The sequence below is a fragment of the Aphis gossypii genome, chromosome 2, assembly GCF_020184175.1.
Source record: "Aphis gossypii isolate Hap1 chromosome 2, ASM2018417v2, whole genome shotgun sequence".
Taxonomy (NCBI): Eukaryota; Metazoa; Arthropoda; class Insecta; order Hemiptera; family Aphididae; genus Aphis; species Aphis gossypii.
The window spans coordinates 57,395,229-57,414,504 of record NC_065531.1 but is presented as its reverse complement, the minus strand read 5'-3'; the positions used below and the strand labels follow the sequence as shown (position 1 = coordinate 57,414,504).

General features: G+C 26.2%; 3 protein-coding genes across 6 annotated transcripts in view; 2 read left to right on the top strand and 1 right to left on the bottom strand.

The window, feature by feature from the left end:
• Window positions 1–793: 793 nt before the first annotated feature.
• LOC114119454 (NADH dehydrogenase [ubiquinone] 1 alpha subcomplex subunit 13) overlaps window positions 794–19,276 on the bottom strand; it is a 189,456-nt gene continuing 170,973 nt past the window's right edge. The window contains exons 1-5 of one of the 4 annotated variants that reach the window (XM_027981010.2): window positions 4,511–4,628; window positions 4,219–4,341; window positions 2,976–3,126; window positions 2,686–2,897; window positions 794–1,028 (exon numbers count right to left, since the gene is read on the bottom strand). In XM_027981010.2, coding sequence (XP_027836811.1) covers window positions 2,690–2,897; window positions 2,976–3,126; window positions 4,219–4,315 — 456 coding nt within the window. In that variant the 5' untranslated portion in view covers window positions 4,316–4,341; window positions 4,511–4,628 and the 3' untranslated portion in view covers window positions 794–1,028; window positions 2,686–2,689. Of the gene's footprint in view, window positions 1,029–2,685; window positions 2,898–2,975; window positions 3,127–4,218; window positions 4,342–4,425; window positions 4,629–19,276 lie in introns of those variants that run through there. The other 3 variants (XM_027981009.1, XM_050199357.1, XM_050199358.1) reach the window with 3 other exon arrangements.
• LOC114119453 (uncharacterized) lies at window positions 4,708–9,433 on the top strand. The gene is made up of 6 exons (XM_027981008.2): window positions 4,708–4,865; window positions 5,948–6,067; window positions 6,135–6,231; window positions 7,086–7,273; window positions 8,284–8,334; window positions 8,423–9,433. Exons 2-6 carry the CDS (start codon window positions 5,981–5,983, stop codon window positions 8,504–8,506), a joined length of 507 nt encoding a protein of 168 aa, XP_027836809.1. The 5' UTR covers window positions 4,708–4,865; window positions 5,948–5,980; the 3' UTR covers window positions 8,507–9,433.
• Window positions 17,961–19,276, top strand: part of LOC114119462 (rho guanine nucleotide exchange factor 17) — a 65,438-nt gene continuing 64,122 nt past the window's right edge. Inside the window, exon 1 of the mRNA XM_027981021.2 lies at window positions 17,961–18,512. The gene's annotated coding sequence lies outside the window, so the exon portion shown is untranslated. The remainder of the gene's footprint in view (window positions 18,513–19,276) is intronic.

The window sequence follows — 19,276 nt, the reverse complement described above, 5'->3', positions numbered from 1 at the left end:
AAGTACGTAGTAAACCAGATACGACACATAAAAACGTGTGGTAGATGTAGACTTCATATGACGAGGATATCATATTTTATATTATACAATGTTTTAATTATATTTAATTTCTCTATGGTAACCATGACTTTTTTAAATGGACAATAAACATTCTTTACATTTTATTTTTTTTAATATTTTTTTTTCTTAACTAAATTAACCTTTATATTATACTAGTTAGAGTAGAATATTTTCTTTAAATCATACAATACATATCCAATTGCTACCTCCGACCTCCCCTCATCAACATTGTTTGACAACAAACTAACGCAAATATTATGCAAAATGTATATTATTTATAATTCTAGATTTATATAAGTTATTATTATTCAAGTTTTGTTTTTGCAGCAGTTATAAATTATATGTTAAAATAACTAAATGAATTATTATTAAGATAATAATATCTTTAGCCAAAATATTATTTATAGAAAAAAAACTTCTTATAAAAGGAATAATCTTATTGAAAACCTTAAAAATATTTGTCTGGATAATACACTAAATATTGAATAGTAACAATTACAATATGTCAGTACATCTTTTTTTTCAAATACTAAAATTATATTTTTTAAGATTATAAATTTATTATTAATTTATAAATATTTTTAGTTTTGAGCCATACTTTTTCATTTATGATATATTTTTTAATTGTATTTAAACATAATTTCATTTAATTAACTTTACTAAATATATAATCCAAATTTAATGTTGACATGTTACAAATGATGTGTTATTTAAATTAAATATAGAATAACAATTTATTTTAACAATGCACTCATTCTTTTATTGCAACCTTAATTTTTAGCAATTAGTTCTTTTAAATAATGATATACTACAAATACAAAATATTCAATAAACATATTTAAATTATTATTTCTATTTTTTATAATGTTACTATCAGAAAAAAAAATATACATTTTTATTGAATCTAAACACATGTAATATAACAAGTATTGTAATGACTTTCATTGTTGTACAAATTTCATAGATACCTGCAAAATAAAAGAATAACATGAAAATTATTTATATAAATAAACTGTTAAATAAATTATTTAAAAAGTCACATTCATATTAACCTATCAATTTTATTAAATTATAAATTATTACATATTAATATAAACCTATAGATTAAAATATTAATTTAAGTGAAAATGGAAAATTACTAAATCTCAATAAAATAAACTCAAGATATTTATTATTTTAAGTACTAAATTAAACATTTATTTTTGAGGAATATTTAGACAAAGGCTCAAAATGGTTAAATTAATTATCTACAATGAAAACAAATATTTGTAATTCAGATATAGCTATTTATAATAAATACTATATTATATAATATGAACATATACCAACCAAAAATATCATACTTATGATTGTAATAATTTACAACTCTACATATTATAATCTAAGATTCTAGGAATATAAATTAAACCTTTTTTTTTTAAATTAAATAGTTACATATTTCATACTATGTAATATACTTATATTTACTGTCCATATAACTTTAATATTAAAATATATACTCAGTATTACTTGGCTAAAATTATTTAAATAAACAGACAACATAATTGATTTAAACTTTCTTTTTTAAAGATTATTATTAATAGTCCAAAACAAAATTTGGAAGATTTTCCTATACACTACAAATATTAGGTTTTAAATTTTAAATATGTTAGTTAAATAAATACAATTTTCTAAATATCAAGATAAATAATTTGATCCCCGAGAGTTCTTCTCAGGGCGTTTAATTTACTGATTATTTTTATTATTAAATGTTTGGTGTATTCCGATTTGTTAAATCATTATTTATATTAATTTCTTTCTGTTTAAATTTAAGTTCATTACTTTATTGATAGTTAGTTACTATAATTATTTTTAATGAGCAATTTAGCGTATGAATAAAAATAATAAAAATATATAACTATAAATGTGGTAAGATATATCTCATTATATATAGGTAAGTAATTAATGAACCGAATCAAAAAGTATTTGATACTTGCTATATCCACAGTCACACACTATACACATTAATATATTGTATGTGTGATAAGGCAAATCTAAGTATAAATATGGAGTGATTAATAACAAAGAGTAATAAAAAAGTCATTTGCAAAAATTTTTTTTTTTACTACAAGCAATTAATTTGATAACAACATACTAGTTTTGAGGAACATAAAATAAAATTATATTGATGAGGATTTAAGTATAGTATTAAAAAATTAAATATACATGAGTTAGTTAATCTAAAAATAAATTTATTATATTTCATTGAATTGAAATTTTTAAGCTTAATATTATTATTTTTAAGAAATGAATAAAAAATATATTTCCATAACACTAATTTATTACATTAATATTATGACATCTACCTATTTATTTGTATTATTGTCATTTAACATTACATTTATCATTTAAAAAAAATAGTAAATATATTAACTATTAATGAAATAATGAACTTCAATAAACATCAAGAAATAAATATTAAGAAATGATTTAAAAAACCTGGATACAACCAAATTTCATATAATCAAAGAACTACCAGGTGTCAAAAACCAAATGACCTATCTTAATATTGATCAGACAAAATGTCTATAAACTCAACTTTTCGAAGGGAATGAAATATTTGTTTTCCAATAATATATTACTTACTTGTTTATAAATATTTATGCCAGTAGGCTCGGTCAAACAAAACTTTGTCAGGAGCATGTGCATAATATTCATTCAAGCCAGGTTCAATGAGTTTATCTTTACCAACTGTCTTGTATACAGGCTCACCATATAAAGTACCGGTTTTCCATCCTTTGACATTTTCCATTAATTTTTCTTCAGCATCACGATTTCTTCTTAATTGTTTTAGATATCTGTAATGATATTATGTTTATTAATATAAATTATTAACAATGTCAGAATATAAGTAAATAAATTTACTATGTACTTACTCTCTGTCAGCTTCGGCATCTAATAGTGGTGTTAGAGCAATAATTGAACTGCGTGATTCGACTTGATATTTGTCAACAAGTCGATCATTTAAAAGGTAAAAGTACCAACCAACCCCAGTGCAAACTATATACGTACCAACCAATGCTCTACCTGAAATAAAATAAAAACTAAAATATTAAATCTTCATTACATATAAAACAATTATCACAAAAAATTTATATTTAATGTATTTATTACTACATTTAGCTATTTATTTTCTATTAAATCTGAAACGCACAAAAATGAACGATTGAAAAAAATTATAGATGCTTAGGTATATATTTAGATTTTTAGCTGTTTAAGATGACACAACAATTTTAAAATTAACAAAAAAAAAAAAGAAACAGTATAATTCAAAAACAGCAAATTTAGAATTGGGAATAGATACTAATACTCAACTCTACCACGAGAATTATCATTGAAATGACTAAGTCCACTTCTATAAAATGGTTACCTGTAATATGCAAAATAATTCAACCTAATCTAAATCAATATAGATCACAAATATGAGAATGGACCAAATGCAATTTGAATTTTAACCTCCCAATACATGACACCAATACTAGGCTTAAAGAGATTAAAATAACTATATATATTATATTATATTTATCGTTTATCGATTTATCCTAGAAATTAATATGAATGTTGAACAAAAGTCATACCTACAAAATAAATAAATAAATGAAAAATGTTAAATAATACATTGAATGAGCTTCAATAAAATAACAAATACCTGTCTATACAAAAGTATATTATATTCGTATTGTATCAGTTAAATAAATTGTCAAACATGCCTATCATAAATTAAATTCTTATGTTGGTGATTCTATAGCATATAATATATACATACATAAGTAAATAGGTATGTAAATTAATAATACCTGCAATTCTGAAAGTATTAACCTTAAATAGTAAGTTTGGTTGTATGTTTTTGGATGATGATTATATTGTCATGGTACGGAGCAATTTAATATTATAATTATAATAAATTATAATTTTTAACCTTTAGGGCCGTTCTTACAATGTCCGGTTAAGTTTCGGTTAAGACAAACCAGTATAATTCTATGGGTTAACACATGATAAATTCTTCCAGTTAGCGTTATCAGGCACTAACTGAACATTGTAAGAACAGCCCTAACTATATTATAACTTATAAGTAAACAGTCACTTAAGTTTACAATGGTAACAATTATATTTACTTACTACTGGCAAATGGTTTAGGAAACACTCGAGCAAAATTAATCTTCCGGTAGCCACCTTTGGGAGGCATATCTTGTTTTACCCGCTCAGCAGTAGCCATGATAACTTCAAAGTTATATCAAAATGCTAGAAAAAACATACAAAAATATTTGAATAGTTATTATAACTATAACACAGCGTAAGTTTAAAATAAAAATTAATTTTACTGACAATACAAAAACAGAATAACAGTATATATAATATATACTAAATAGTATAATATATGATTTATAAATTAGGATATTATTTTACCTACAGGATAGTGGACTACGGTGCACGAGCAAGCTATGAAGGACAAGTCGCAAGTTTTGTTGATCGAAGCAATATGTTTTATGAGATATGAGAATATAAAAAAATAAAGTGATACCGATTTTGATAAGACCACTGAATTTATTATTCCGTGACGTCGACTCCTCTGATAATAAGTGATAATATCATATCAGTTTAATGATAAACAAATTCCGTTGTTCCCAAGAGTCAACAATAATGCCATATAGATCAAGACGACGAAGACCATCTATTTTCCACTTAGTAACTACTGATCAATCAAAACCTAATACATATTTGACTTCGAACACTCACAAAGAAGCGTTCTACTGACGTCTTAACTCGTAAGCACACTTTATCATTTAAATAGCGTTTACAATGAATAAGACCACTGCCGGTTACTGCAACACGCCCTAAAACCGTTGTTTAGTGTTAACTAATATTAAGGCACTATGCTCTACTAATATTAAAGACTTATAGTAAGAAAACTTGGCGGTGGTGTTTATTTATGATTTTTTTTTTTGTGTGTAAACAGTAAACACGCATTCTGAAGCACCGTCATAGTCACTATAAATCTTGCGGTGATTGTGGGTTTAGCTAGTATGGTTTTTGGTACTTTGACAGATCCCCTGGCTGGAGATTCTTTTTACTTTATGTGTTTATACACAGAATTCTATACTTGTTGGTCATACTCTATTTGATATAAATGTTATTGTGTTTAATGTTGATCATTAGTTTACTCGTAGAAATTCATTCCTGTCTTCATTTGCAAATAATTTATTTTCTGTATAATATTGTTTATGATCTACCTTGGTATTGTGATGTCTGAAGAATCTTTTTGATATTGATTATTATATAGGATAGGTATACTTAACTTTTTATACATTTTATTATAATTTAAATTCTGCACATATTCATTCTATTATACATATTATATCTCTTGTGATATATTTAAAAGTTGCTTTCATTATGTTATGTGGTTTTTGATTTACAATATAATATTCTATTATTCCTACTCATTTACCTACATTTTAATTTCATTAATGCATTTATTAAACCATTTATTTTTCATATTAAAATGTATGACAACTACTTTCATTCCATTTCCAAACATATATGCCTTCTTATTTTAACTACAAATCAAAACCGTAAATATTAGTCCATTTTTCTAAATGTTCCACTACTTATAAGCTTCCAATTATTTTAATATTTTATAATTATTTTAGGACTAGGTACTATTATACTTTGTATGTATTTACCTTGGTTAATCACATGAAGTTTTATATAAATATATAATTATAATTGATCAAGTTTAGTTATTACCATTAATTTTAGTAGTATAAGTGTGTTATAATAAAAAGGCAGAATCTAAAATTACTGTTGCTTTAAATAATTTTTTTCTAAGTTTATTAACATTTTTTTTTAGATTTAATTGTGATTGTTGACAAAAAAAAAAACAATGACTTTATTAAAAACATTTTGGACGCCTATTGTTGTATATCCAGATGTGAAAACTGGTTGTAAATTTGTAGCAGCATACACAATCGTAAGCTTATACATTTATTTTTATTTTTCCAGTAGTTTTATATAAATATTTATTTTATTATTTTTAGGCGATATCAATTTTCTTGATGGCACTTCTTGTTCATATGCAAAATGGAGGTGAATCAACACAAATGTATAATCCTTTTTTTGAAGCTAATCTACGTGGTAAGTAATTTAAATAAAATACACAAATTCTCAAAATTTAAGATAGGCAAGAATGTCTCCTATGACGTATACATTGTTTGTTACTAATTATTAATAATTGTTTGCCATTCAAGCTAATCTTAAAAGTTAATTTTATTATTAACTAAAGTAAATCCAATAAAATATTATTTAACTTAAGAGTGCGCCATACCCGCATGTGTTGTCTCTGTCTTACAAGTACGTAACATAGAAAATTTACGCTCAGCAAATCACGTTTAGCTCTGTTAGTTTAAAAATTTAGAATGAATTGACCTATTATGAAACTTGAAGGTAAGAACACTATCTGTAATTGTATGTTAAATTTTTACGATTGTTCAATTTTTTAGTAAGTCATGCGAATACAATAAAGCATAAATTAAAAATGCTCATTACTCACTTAAAAACTGAATAATTGTAAAAAACTTACGTACAAACACAGATAATGTTTTTACCATCTAGTTTCAAATTAGACCGATTCACTGTAATTTTTAAACTAACAAAGCTACACATGATCTGCTGAGCTTAAATTTTATATGTTATGTACTTTTAGGACGTAGACAACACATGCAGGTATGGCATTATTTTAACAACCCAATCTACAATGCTTAAATATTCTATACACATACTACAAGACTTATAAAATAACTGCTAATATTATGTGTAATTATCAAAGATTTGATTAGATTGTACTGAAGTTTTCTACTAGGTTGTGCTGTGCTATTGGTAGTTGGAAGGATATATAAATTACTCACAATTGGTTTCTTTTCTCAAGAGCCAGAATTTATTAATTTTTTTTTTAATCTATTGCATTTTTAATTATTATATTTTTTTTCTAGAACTTAATTATTATGTGGTGTACACTTTAATATTTTTCGCCTATATGGTGGGTTCATCTCTATTGTTGCTGAAGGGTTTAAATAACAATCTCCGAGGTTTCCTATTACCATGGCTAATTGGTATGGGATTCGTTGTAATATTTTTGCTGGTTTGGTCCATTTGGCTGCTATATGGATACTATATTTATGTAAGTAATTTTTATGATATTATTCTTTAAAAATAAAATTTAGCTAGTTATCTCAGTTGGTAATTTCTCTCAACCATTTGACAATACTTAAAATGTCAAGCATGTTTTTTTTTTTATTTTGAAGGGGCAATACATTGTTTACATAGCCTGATCTAGTTTAGCCAGCTCCAAATAGTTGGGATAATGTTTAATTTTAGTTATATTACCCATTAAAATCAAGCAGTTCCATAATATAATGATAATATACATTTTATACATTACCTGATAATCCATTCATAAAAATATAATATAATATAGTTCATAGATATACCAGGTGATTCATTTAACATAATACTCTCATTATTATAAAAATCATTAAGGTCTTACATAATACATTTTTTTTTTTTTTAATAAAGCATTTATAAACGTAACATTTTTCTGAAACAAAAACATTTTTACAATTTTTTTAAGTTTTTTTTTTTTACTTTTTTGAATGATACTATATATTTTAAATTCATACCTCTACATAGACTATTATTTGGAATATTTGACTATTAAATAAAAGTTGAAATTTGGATGAGTAGTTAATTAGTTATAACTTATAAGTATTTAAATTTAGGATAGTAGGATAGTAGATCAACATTTTGATGAGTATCCTAGTGTGGTTGTGTCTCTACACTATCTCACTCATCTTATCTTAAAATACTTATTACTCAACAACTGCTAGTTTAACCTTTAATTTTTATTTATCGTCTTACTCTAAATTGTTGTTCTGAAACAATTTATTATTGTGTGTTGTAATAAAATATTTTCATTAACATGCATAGTTCTTTTATATTATGAATGCTCTTTGATAAAAGAATTACCAGGTACTATGTAAAATGTATATCTATTGTTATTGAAAAGAGTGTTGTCTTTTAGCTCAATGATCCTAGTTAAAGTTGTTTAAAATAAATAAATATGCTTCTAAATCAAGTTAATAATTGTATAATTTATATTAACTATATTAAAATTTGTATTGTTTTTTTTAGATTCACATAATATGTGCTGCTGTGATTTATTGGATTGTGGCTGCTATGCAAGTATGTTAACAGGACTAAATAAAATACAAATATATACATTTTTCAAAAAAAAATTAATTAATTAAATTATATTATATTTTATTTTTAGTTTTATTGCTGGTTATGTGTTTACACTCAGTACAAAGTGATCTACGAAATGCAATCACCAAACATTGAGCTTCTTATATTTTAATAAGTTATGAATTTCCAGTATACCTGCACATTTTATTAACATTCTTTTATAGACCATTTTTGTATTATGACTATTAAAAAAATAATTTATATTTTTTTAAATTTAAATTATCTAGTATATTTATAGTTTTGTTTGCTTACTAAGAACCATTTTTTGAAGACTGCCATTACTATGTAAGAATTTTATGGGGATCGGCAATAATCTAATTTCTAATTTCTAATAGAAAAATATGTTTTAAGAAATGTTATATGAAATTTGATTCTATAGGTATGACTTTCAAGTATTTCAATCAAGACTTTAAACCTGACACCATTAAGCCACTCAAAATGTATACTCGGGTACTTATATGTTAGGAGTGTTAGGTTGATTTGAAGTACATAATAATATAATATATTGACTAAAATTGGAAATAATATACCGCCTTGAAAAACATCTACACAGACATTTCCAAAGGAGTACATAATGCTAACTATAGACATAATAATGATCTTTTTAATTTTTTAATGTTACATTGTTCTTTATTTAAAATAGTGCACAATTAATACGTTTAAGTATTATGTTCAAATCATATCATAGAAATTATTGATTTTTTTCTTTCTTTAATAGCTATTAAGTAGTGCAAACTGCTTTTAAAAAATCCGTTAATAATAATAATACCTTTACTCACTTACCATCTTATACAGTGTGTAAGTGTAATATATTAACCTCATATGATTGTTGCCGACTCCTTAATAAAATACATCTTATTTGTTCAATATTGTAATCCGTCCATTTTTATTTTTTTTTATTTAAGCTATGACTTAAATAAAAATATAAATTTAAGTATTATATTATATTTTAAGTAAACGAGTAATTACTTTTTGATTATATAAAATATAAATTTAAATATATTTTCAGTATTTTTGATAATAAACTATTTATATTTAATTTTTTGTTTATTGTCATTATTAAAAATATCCTGGCAGTATGTATGTATTATTTTACTACGTACAAGTGATGAACAATTAAACTTTACTCTATTATCATTTGTTCAGATGAACATTTTCTCATAATACCAATAATAAAACCTTTTGCAGCCTTTTGTATTTTTTTTTTTTTTTGTGATAGAATACCTATAGATACACAGAGAAAAAATTGTGTAAGTGATATGATTCTATGAATTTTAGTATGATGAATGAATATACAAATATTTATACTGACATTTTTGATAGCTATGTATGTAGTGCACACTTCACTAGAGATTTCAATTTCAATGACCTTCCATCTTGTAGCCAGTATAATAAATGAAAAACTAATATAAAGATTTATAGTTGTGAGATACATGTAATGATGAATTGTTTAAACATTTTTTAATTCAAGTGGCCATCATAGTTCACTAAATAAGTAAACCTAACATTAAGTAATAACTTTATAATAATGTACGTTTTGATACATAATCTAACTTATGCTCACATCTAGCTTTGCACGTGCATTTAACAATTGTATTGTTATAGAGGTATTTGCTCTAAATATAAGTGATCAATATCATATTATATTCCACTATTGGTAACTATCAAGTATTCAAGTTTCAATGATGATGAAAGAGGATTATTATAAGACAATTATCTCATTTAATTATAGCTAAAATGTCGAGGTATAAGTACCTAGAGCATTAGAGAAAGTATAGAATATTTATCCAAGTATTATGTATTTATAATTTATTGTATCCTAAATCAAGGTAAATATTGTTACTTCGAATTAATATGATCATATAGATATGTACCTATGCTGCATGATAACTTAGGTACTTCATTATTGGTGTGTTTTAAGTTAAGTAGATCGTTTCTTGTTTTGAATCTAAAGGATGAAAGCTCACGGATCGGATGAACAGGATAAGAAAATTATTTTATATTGAAATAATTAAAATAATGACAATTGTAAGCATAAACGTTAGAATACTAGGGAAGTCAGTGAGTTAGGAAATACTTAGTTATTGTTACTATTAGAAGTTTTCATGTGCGTTGGTCGGTATGTGCTAAATTTATGTTTAATTAGGGTACCTACTACTTATATCATAAATATAAGCACAATTTCAATTTTGAACTTTGAAGGGTATTACATTACACATTTAAATTAATTAAACTTGTGAGGGATCTGTTCCTCCAACCTCTACATCTCCTGTTCAAATAGTATTTCAAATATCCATATCATATTATTTTTCTCACCCATTTTCCTACATTTTAATTAATTTTAATACATCTACCTATTACTTAGGTATTAAAATGAAAAATATTTTTAGTAAAACAAATAACAACAATTAAGTAGGACAAGGTACCTACTTAGTACTTATGTAGGTAGGTAATGTTATATATTATAGGTACTGTATAACTGTCGATTCAAAATTGAAAATTTATCCAAGATTAGTTCATTAATAATTATTGATAAATTGGTTAAATTATATTGACTCAAATAAGTTTGAAGCGCATTTTTAATCTTCCTCATTGCTGAGAATGCCCTTTTGCATGTAGCAAAGTTGCTTGGAATTATTAACGATGATGAGAACAGTTTATAAAAGTTAAATCAGTTAGAATAAAGCTCAGCATCCTTGATTAATTTTATAACTTGTAAAGTGAAAGTATGGTTTCTACGGGATAAACAGTTTTTCACTACAAGTATTTCTGACTGAAGAGTACCTATTTACATTCACATTTAATAAGCTCTAAGTATCAAATCATAAAAATTGATCAACCTATTAATATTCCTAAATATCAATACTAAATTAAAAACTATACCTACTTTGTAATTTGTATCGTTTAACAAAACATTGACTCTCTTCATAATTAATTTTATGAAAATAATCAATAGCTGTTGCTGTTTGCTTTGTTGATTGTTCTAATTATATAGATTAGATAAGTTATAAGATTATAAGTTATTAATGTTATTATGATTTATTTTATTATTTTATCTTAAAAAATAAATTTTGGAGGGACTAATTTTTATATTAAAAGAGCCAAGTCTTCCAAATTGTGACTAAGCGGTCCTTTTTTACTCTTTTGATTATAGTATCTAGTATCTACAAGTGTTATTGCATGTATGCAATATTATTATATATTATTATATATTATGTTATACTAGTATTAAGTACACGGTACAAAATAAGTTATTATTAAGTATTATAAGTATTATTTAGTAGGTATATTTTATCAAATTATTTAAATATATATATATATATATATACATTATACATATTATATAGTATAGGTTTATTCTTTATTATAATTTATACTTACCTAGTTATAATAAATGGTACAAAGTACAATTTATTGTTTATTGGGTCTGAGAGTGACATATTGCATAGTAGGTAGTGTTATGAAAATATTTAATCATGAAATTTGATGGCATAGTAGGTAATATGAATATCATTACATAAGTAATATTAATCTACTACAACACAGATAGTTATTTTATTACATAATAATACGGATATCAATGAAGGCAAGGTGGATATAATATATCTATCTTGAATGTAGGTATATTATTATCCGTGGGTTCAGTTGGTTGTTAATTGTTATCAATACCTTATTAACCCTGGAAGAACTGCAAGATCGGGAATCTAAGAAAGTATATAGCGCCAGTAGGATACGCGTGTCTCAGGATAATACGCGCAACCATCCAAAAAAAAAAGATCATTCTCAAAAACTTATTAAATTTAATAAGCGAAGTTTTTTAGAATATTTTAAATGAAAATTATGAATTCATACTCTAATGTCTTACAAAATATATATTATATATAATTTATAAACATTTAATTAGGTATTAAGTATCATGTAATATGTAGGTATATAATAAGATAAAATAATTTATTATTGCTGTGTGTATATAATAGATCCTGACAGAAAAATGCATTAAAAATTATAAAATGTGATAAAATATAATATTATGTTATTGTACAAGCTAAGAATAATTGCAATATATTCTATTTTTTAAATCATCCAATGAATTAATAACAGATGATTGAATAATTTATAAATGATTATTCAAAGGTCACTTGAGGATAGTTTATAAAAGTATAAAATAATAAAATAACTTAACTTTCGTGTAAAAAAAAAAAAAAAAATTGCGAAAAAAATAGGTATATTATTGACGCACACAATCAAATGCATTTTAAAAAGCATAAAATAATAATATAATAGTAAATATAAATATAAAATTTTGTTCTAGTAAAATCAGAGACTGTAATTTCTGTGGATTGTTAATCCTAAAATAATTTAGTAATTGAGTTCAAGAAATGTACCTACCATATAGAGCTTATATAAAAAAATATTACCTATATGCATAAAATATAAATTAAAAAAAAATTATTTCAAGTCAAATATATGAAATACTACAATGATTTGATGACTGATGAGAAACAATAACGATCGCAAGCAAATGCATTTTAAAAGGTATTTATATGGATATTATATTCTTATCTAATCCTGGTTTCTAAAATCGAAATGTCTAAATGACTAAATTTATTAATTTAAATTAGTATCTATTCATTTCAAGACAGAACGATTATTCATATTATGTCATTTATTGATTGCTATAGCCTATAATGGATTAAAATATGAATTAAAAATAGATAAATGTAAAATAGATTTATTTAAATTATACAGAACTTTAACACTAGAAGTGAACCCTAGGCATCCACAGGTAATCGCATTTTAAATAACAAAAAAAATTTGTATTTAATTAATTGTAAAAGTATTCAATAGAGGAAATAGACTTTTTGGCTATACGTTAAATAACAAACCAAAAAAATTAAATATACAAATGAAAATATTTAAAATATGATCAGTGGTGTCAGTTGGGGTTGAAAGTCAAAATATAAATAATGCATATAATAAATTAAAGAACTTTAAAACGATAAAAAAAAATGTCAAGGGATCAAGGGATGCCCGCGCGCAAGCAAACAGGTACATTTTAAGAAGTGAAAAAAATAAATTATTTTATACAAAAGCATGAAAAATTATTAAACTTAAATCTTTATAATGGTATAAAAATAAATAAAAATTGGAATAGGTCCAGGGATATTCGCAGTTGAATGCGTTGTAAAAAGTTAATTTATTTAATTCATTATAAATTTATGTTATATTGGAAGTTTGAGACTGTAGTATATTTTGAATAACGAACAAAATTATTAGATACACTTTAATTAAAAAGTTTCTAACGCAACCAAAGGACAGAAATATAATATTTATAAAAATAATTATCGAGAAGCCCAAAACTGTAATTAATTATAAGTGTCGCAATAGAAACAGTGATTGACCTGTATATTATGTATTATAATTAATATTTTAAATTTAATTTTTTTATACATTTTATTCAACTCAGTATTTTATAAGTTGTGTGACTTGTGTCAATAATTAATTATATCAAATAATCTTCGCATACATTGTTCTTGTATTTTGTCGTCATAAATAAAAAAAAAATCAATACAATTTTGTATAAAGTATTAAGTAGTTTTTTATTCTTCTGCTGTTTTATAGTTACACGTATACAAATCATATTTTCCGTTCCTTAATTCTTTTTTACGCTTTTGAAACCCTCTATTTTCATTTCATTTACAAACATTTTCGATTTACCAATTTTTTTTTTATGTTTTCTGACTACTAGAAATAAGTAGGTATCTTTATTGTTATTACATGCATATAAGGTAATATTAATTAGTATTATCCTATATGTAAAATATAAATATTTATGACTTAAGAGGAATAACTTACAATTTCAGTTGAGGTGAGTTGAGGGACTGCCGCTCAACATATTATTATATTATGTAATATGATAATTAATTTGGAACGACTACCATTTATTAAAAACGATTCAGTTGATACGAGAGACTAACTACAATAATAATTCACATGTGAGAAAAAGGTATACAGAGATAATTTCTGACTCTTGACTTGTAAAGTTTTCATTTTATAGAAAGTTAAAATAATTAAAATAATTAAAATTTTTCAATATTTTATTGAGATTATTTCAAAGTGTTATGGTGTATATAATGGAGGGTGATGGCCGAAGGAACATTCATGATCTTCCTGTTTAGACGAATTACAATGAAAACAAAATTATGTAATAACGTCTTAATATTATAGTTTTTAAATACATATATTTTTTTTTAAGTTAAGTATAGATAGTAGTTATATTTTTTTTATTAAAATATAATAGGTATTGATCGTTTAAAGGGATTCAATATAGACAATTTTTTAAGAATGTAAGTACGTTGTGGAATTTTGTGTGAAGTAGGTAAATTATCATTACAATATAGGTAGTAATTCAAAACTTTTTTGAAAGTGGTGACTGACCTTAAAATGATTTTGACATCAATTTGCCGCGTTGTGAACTGAAAATTGTGAAAAATGAAAAATTGCTTTCACCGTAGAAATAACTTATAGTTTATGAAATAATGAAAACTACTATTTAAAAAACGGTAAGGGGTGAACTTTTAAGTTCGTTCGCCGCTTTTTGTGAAATCAACTATAACTAGTGCATAATATAAAGATGTAGTATAAAATATTCCTCCTTTCAACCCATTTCAGATTTCTAAATCTGCGTTTGGTTGGCTCTTGCTAGATGCTTCGATAGATGTTCTCAACAATGTCGATAAGTTGAAAGATAGATATAAGGAAGCCACAATTAATTCGTAATCACTAATCATAATAAGTATACGGTGTCATTTTAAATTTATTTTTATTTGGGCTTAATTATAATATACCTATATTAATAGGTATATTATAATTTTTAATATAATTCAATACGTACTATATATTGTATACAGTTAAGGCCTCCTCATTTCGGTATTATTATTATTTTTTTATTTACCTATGATTTAATAATATAGTATCTACTACTTACTGTCTTAAATCGAATATTTACCTATTTAATACAACCATAGTCCATAGTCCATAAATATCTATAAACTGTGATTACAATTAATTTACAACTGAACTGCAGATGTTACCAACACACCAAGCATCGTTAGGATAGCCAACATTCCGATATCCGTTTTATCTATAATATAAATATAGGAACATTTCAATTTTGTTTGCACTGCATTCCGCAAATTGTCAACCCTAATGTTGTCAACCATCTTTATTCGTTGAAAATCCCTGCTAATGCAGTAATGGCGTGCTGAAAATAAATTAGTACACATGAACAGCAGGTTCCTATGCTTATAAAATGATAAATATTATTGCATATATCCAATTTGTTTACAAGATAATATTATTTATACGAAACATAAACCTCACCAGTATACATTTTGCATCTCCATAGAGATTTTTATGTATTGAAAACGATTTTTTTTTGTGCTCGATTTATGTCTCATATTGATTCGTTTCGTTTCGACTTGGGTGAAAAAAATTCATTTTGTACGAAATGCTGTATTACCTTGTGATAATTTAATTTCAATTGGAATAATGTACTCTAATTTATCTTCTCATCAACTTAGAGACGATGGATATGATTAATATTGTTGATTATTATTTAAATTCTATACCAAATAAAGATTTTGTGAGTTATATATATATATATAAAATTAATGTCTATCTGTATGTCCTTAATGCATTTCTATATAGGACTGAACCTATATTGATGAAATTTTTTGTGTGTTTGATTGATTCCCTGGGTAATCTACATTCACGATTGGATCTTGTAGGTTCAACCTGGGGAGGTGCTCAAATGGGACATTAAAACTAATACAAGTATATAAAATATATAGGTATACTTTGTGGTGTCGAATAGATACAATAATAGACCAATTCTGTACAGTTGAATGCAAAATTTTGTTGACAGGAAAACATCTAGAACTAAAATCGGGGCAATCATATTTTCGAAAAGATAAAAAGGATAAATACACAATTAAATATAATGAAAGTAAATTACAAATTAAAATTAGAACTATTAATTATTGTTATTTTTTTTAAATTAAATTATTAAGTTTAATTGTCTTTGTATAGTTTTTCAAAGTCTGGAAATAATGTCATCAACATTTATGGCTACATTCTTGAGAGTATTGAGCAAAGCGAAACAAGTAAGGAGTTCCTCTCCCATGTTTGAACGAAGTCACGTCTTAAAGCGTCTGTGAGTAGAGGATAATCGCTCTGCTGTAACTGCACTTTGTAGAGAGTATTTGCAATGGAACATAAATATTTGGGTATATATCTGGGTGTCATTGTTCTATTACCTGAGGTAGAAACTCGGATACTTTATTACTACTTTCTATTTCACTTTTCCATATTGAAATACAAAGCTGAAATACCGAAAATTCTGTTAATAGGTTAGGTTATGTATATGAGGCCTATAAGGAAATTATTCAAAGTAATTTTTAACAGCTTCCCGTACAGCTATATTAAATCAACTTTTGACTTTCTGAGTTTACAGTGTTTAGTAAAAAGACACTTAAATTAAATAATGATAGTTGACAGCATTACTGAAGAATTTATTATTGAATATTAGATATATATTTTATATTTATTCATCAACAATAATATCGTCAATAAATTTAAACCCACTATTAATATTTTTAGAAGTTTGATGGAAATTATGATTTTACGAACAAATGGTGATTTATATAATATATATTATACCTATAAATATTTATGAATATGTTGTATGTATTTTTAGTGCAAACAAATAACTTCGTGAAAAAAAATTAAAAACGAAATTTATGGACGTATTAATTTTTAAATAAACATGAATAAAGATTTAATCTTAATGGTTTTTTTTCTGGAGGGGGAGTCATGACCCACGCACCCCCTTAAGATCCTCATCTGGTTGTTGAAGACTTATGGGAAAACGTTTATCAAGATCAAAATAAGCAACTCAAAACCGTATTTCCACGTCGTTAAACAAAAACTAGGAACTCAATAATTAACGATATCACAACGATAACTGCAATGTTCACGGCGGCGGCCTACAGTTATAACAATATACCTGAATATTAGTGAAATTTGTTTTGCTTACTCGAGTAATACGTATGGTCTTACGAATAAAAAGTTAAGTCTTCTGTTAACAGTATATTATTATGTATTAGGTACTATCTACCACTCAACAGCAACTAGTGCCCGATATTAAGACAATAGCTGCAGCTGCTGGTTACTCTCCTCTATAGAAGATTTTATATCTCGCCCGCTTATGTATACCGACTGCGCGCGGTGCGGTATGAACCTGACCCACCTCTGCAGCAGCTACATGTATACGACGACGTTATTGAAACATTGTGTGCGTACAATACATTGCCGTCCGGTACGGATGACGTGCAACGCAGGTACGCTTAAGACACTACGTTTGAGAACGTCTGAAAATAATAAAACGGGTCCGTGCCGGCGTCGACCGCGGTCGCGGTGGTGGTTACACACGGCGCGACGACGACGTATCATAACCGGTGGAGGCAACTACAACACGACGACGTCTTTGGCCCCGGACAGTGCGTGCGTGCGTAACAAAACACAACATCGGGAGTTTGTGTTTTCTTCTCCGTTGTACGCGGACGACGGGCAACTCTCTCGCTCGCTCTTTTACGGACACACGCGTACACGTACACGGCGCGACAGTCGCGTCTTAGACGAGTGCGCTGGTTCGCGCGCGTACCCGTGTTAAACGTCGCAGTGCCGTACCGAGTTTTTTTTTCGAAAAAATTCACTAAATCTTTGCCCGTTCTCGTAAGTACATCCTACGTGTATTGCCGTCGTGATATTATTACCTACATACCGTTAATTCCCGTCTACGAAATGTCACGTCTCCACCGGTTTTATTTTCGTCTGGACCGCGGCGTATGATGTTAATATTATTATAACAATATCGATACTATTATCGCATCGTTCGGTGTTGTGATAATATTATACGTGAGTAAAATAATTATATCGTCGTACAGCGTCGTATGTTCACACCGGATATCCGATTTTTTGCCGATCTATCGGCTCATCTGGGATTGACAAAGCGGCGTAGGTGCAACAATCAAGATTCTATATAGCATATAGCTCAGGTTTGTTTATTTTTATTTATCGTTTTCATTATCTTGCGCGTTTTGCGTTTGCGCGCTTTCCGTTTCCATCGCGACGACACGCCGCCACACGCGTGATATTATTAGGTATGTGGGTGGTAAGGGTACGATTTGTATTCACCGGTTTTTTATACTTTTTTTTCCAACATTTCAGTTTATTATAATTTATTCTGGGTGACTTTTTCTTGTGAGAACAGAATTGTATTACCTACAAATTCGTTTTCAATGGATATTTGTATAATAATATGTCTTAACCCCTGCCCCCAAACAATAGATTTGAAAGTGTTGCGAGATCTATAAAAGTATTGATAATGTCTTATTAACGAATTTACAAACTAATTTGGTTAGGAATTTATTTGATTAGGGTTAGATACAATATTTTATATAAATATATTTAAACGTATTGTACTTACTCATAGACGCAAATAGTAGGGGGGCTGGGGGGGATAAACCCCCCTTTGTTTAGCCCCCCCCCCCAAAAAAAAACTAATGTTATACATACACCGATATTTTACATATTTTGTGTTAATAAAGTGTCCAATATAAACCTGAGCTTCAGCCACCTCAAATCTCAAACACTATTTGCGCCTATGTACTTACTCCATATGTATGTAAACTCTTATTAAGTTTCATTTTAATAAACAAGAAAAGGTTCTGACGGTTGTGTTTGGAAACATTTTATTCGCGCCTATAATATCATATGATTTATATTTAATATTGATACAATGCATTATGTAGCTTATTTA

What these genes read in the sequence shown, in the direction of transcription:
- LOC114119453 (XM_027981008.2), top strand. Translation starts at nt 5,981, where the DNA reads ATGACTTTATTAAAAACATTTTGGACGCCTATTGTTGTATATCCAGAT. An exon ending in TTGTAGCAGCATACACAATC is followed by an intron (nt 6,068 to 6,134) that starts GTAAGCTTATAC and finishes TATTATTTTTAG; the next exon opens with GCGATATCAATTTTCTTGAT. An exon ending in TATATGGATACTATATTTAT is followed by an intron (nt 7,274 to 8,283) that starts GTAAGTAATTTT and finishes TGTTTTTTTTAG; the next exon opens with ATTCACATAATATGTGCTGC.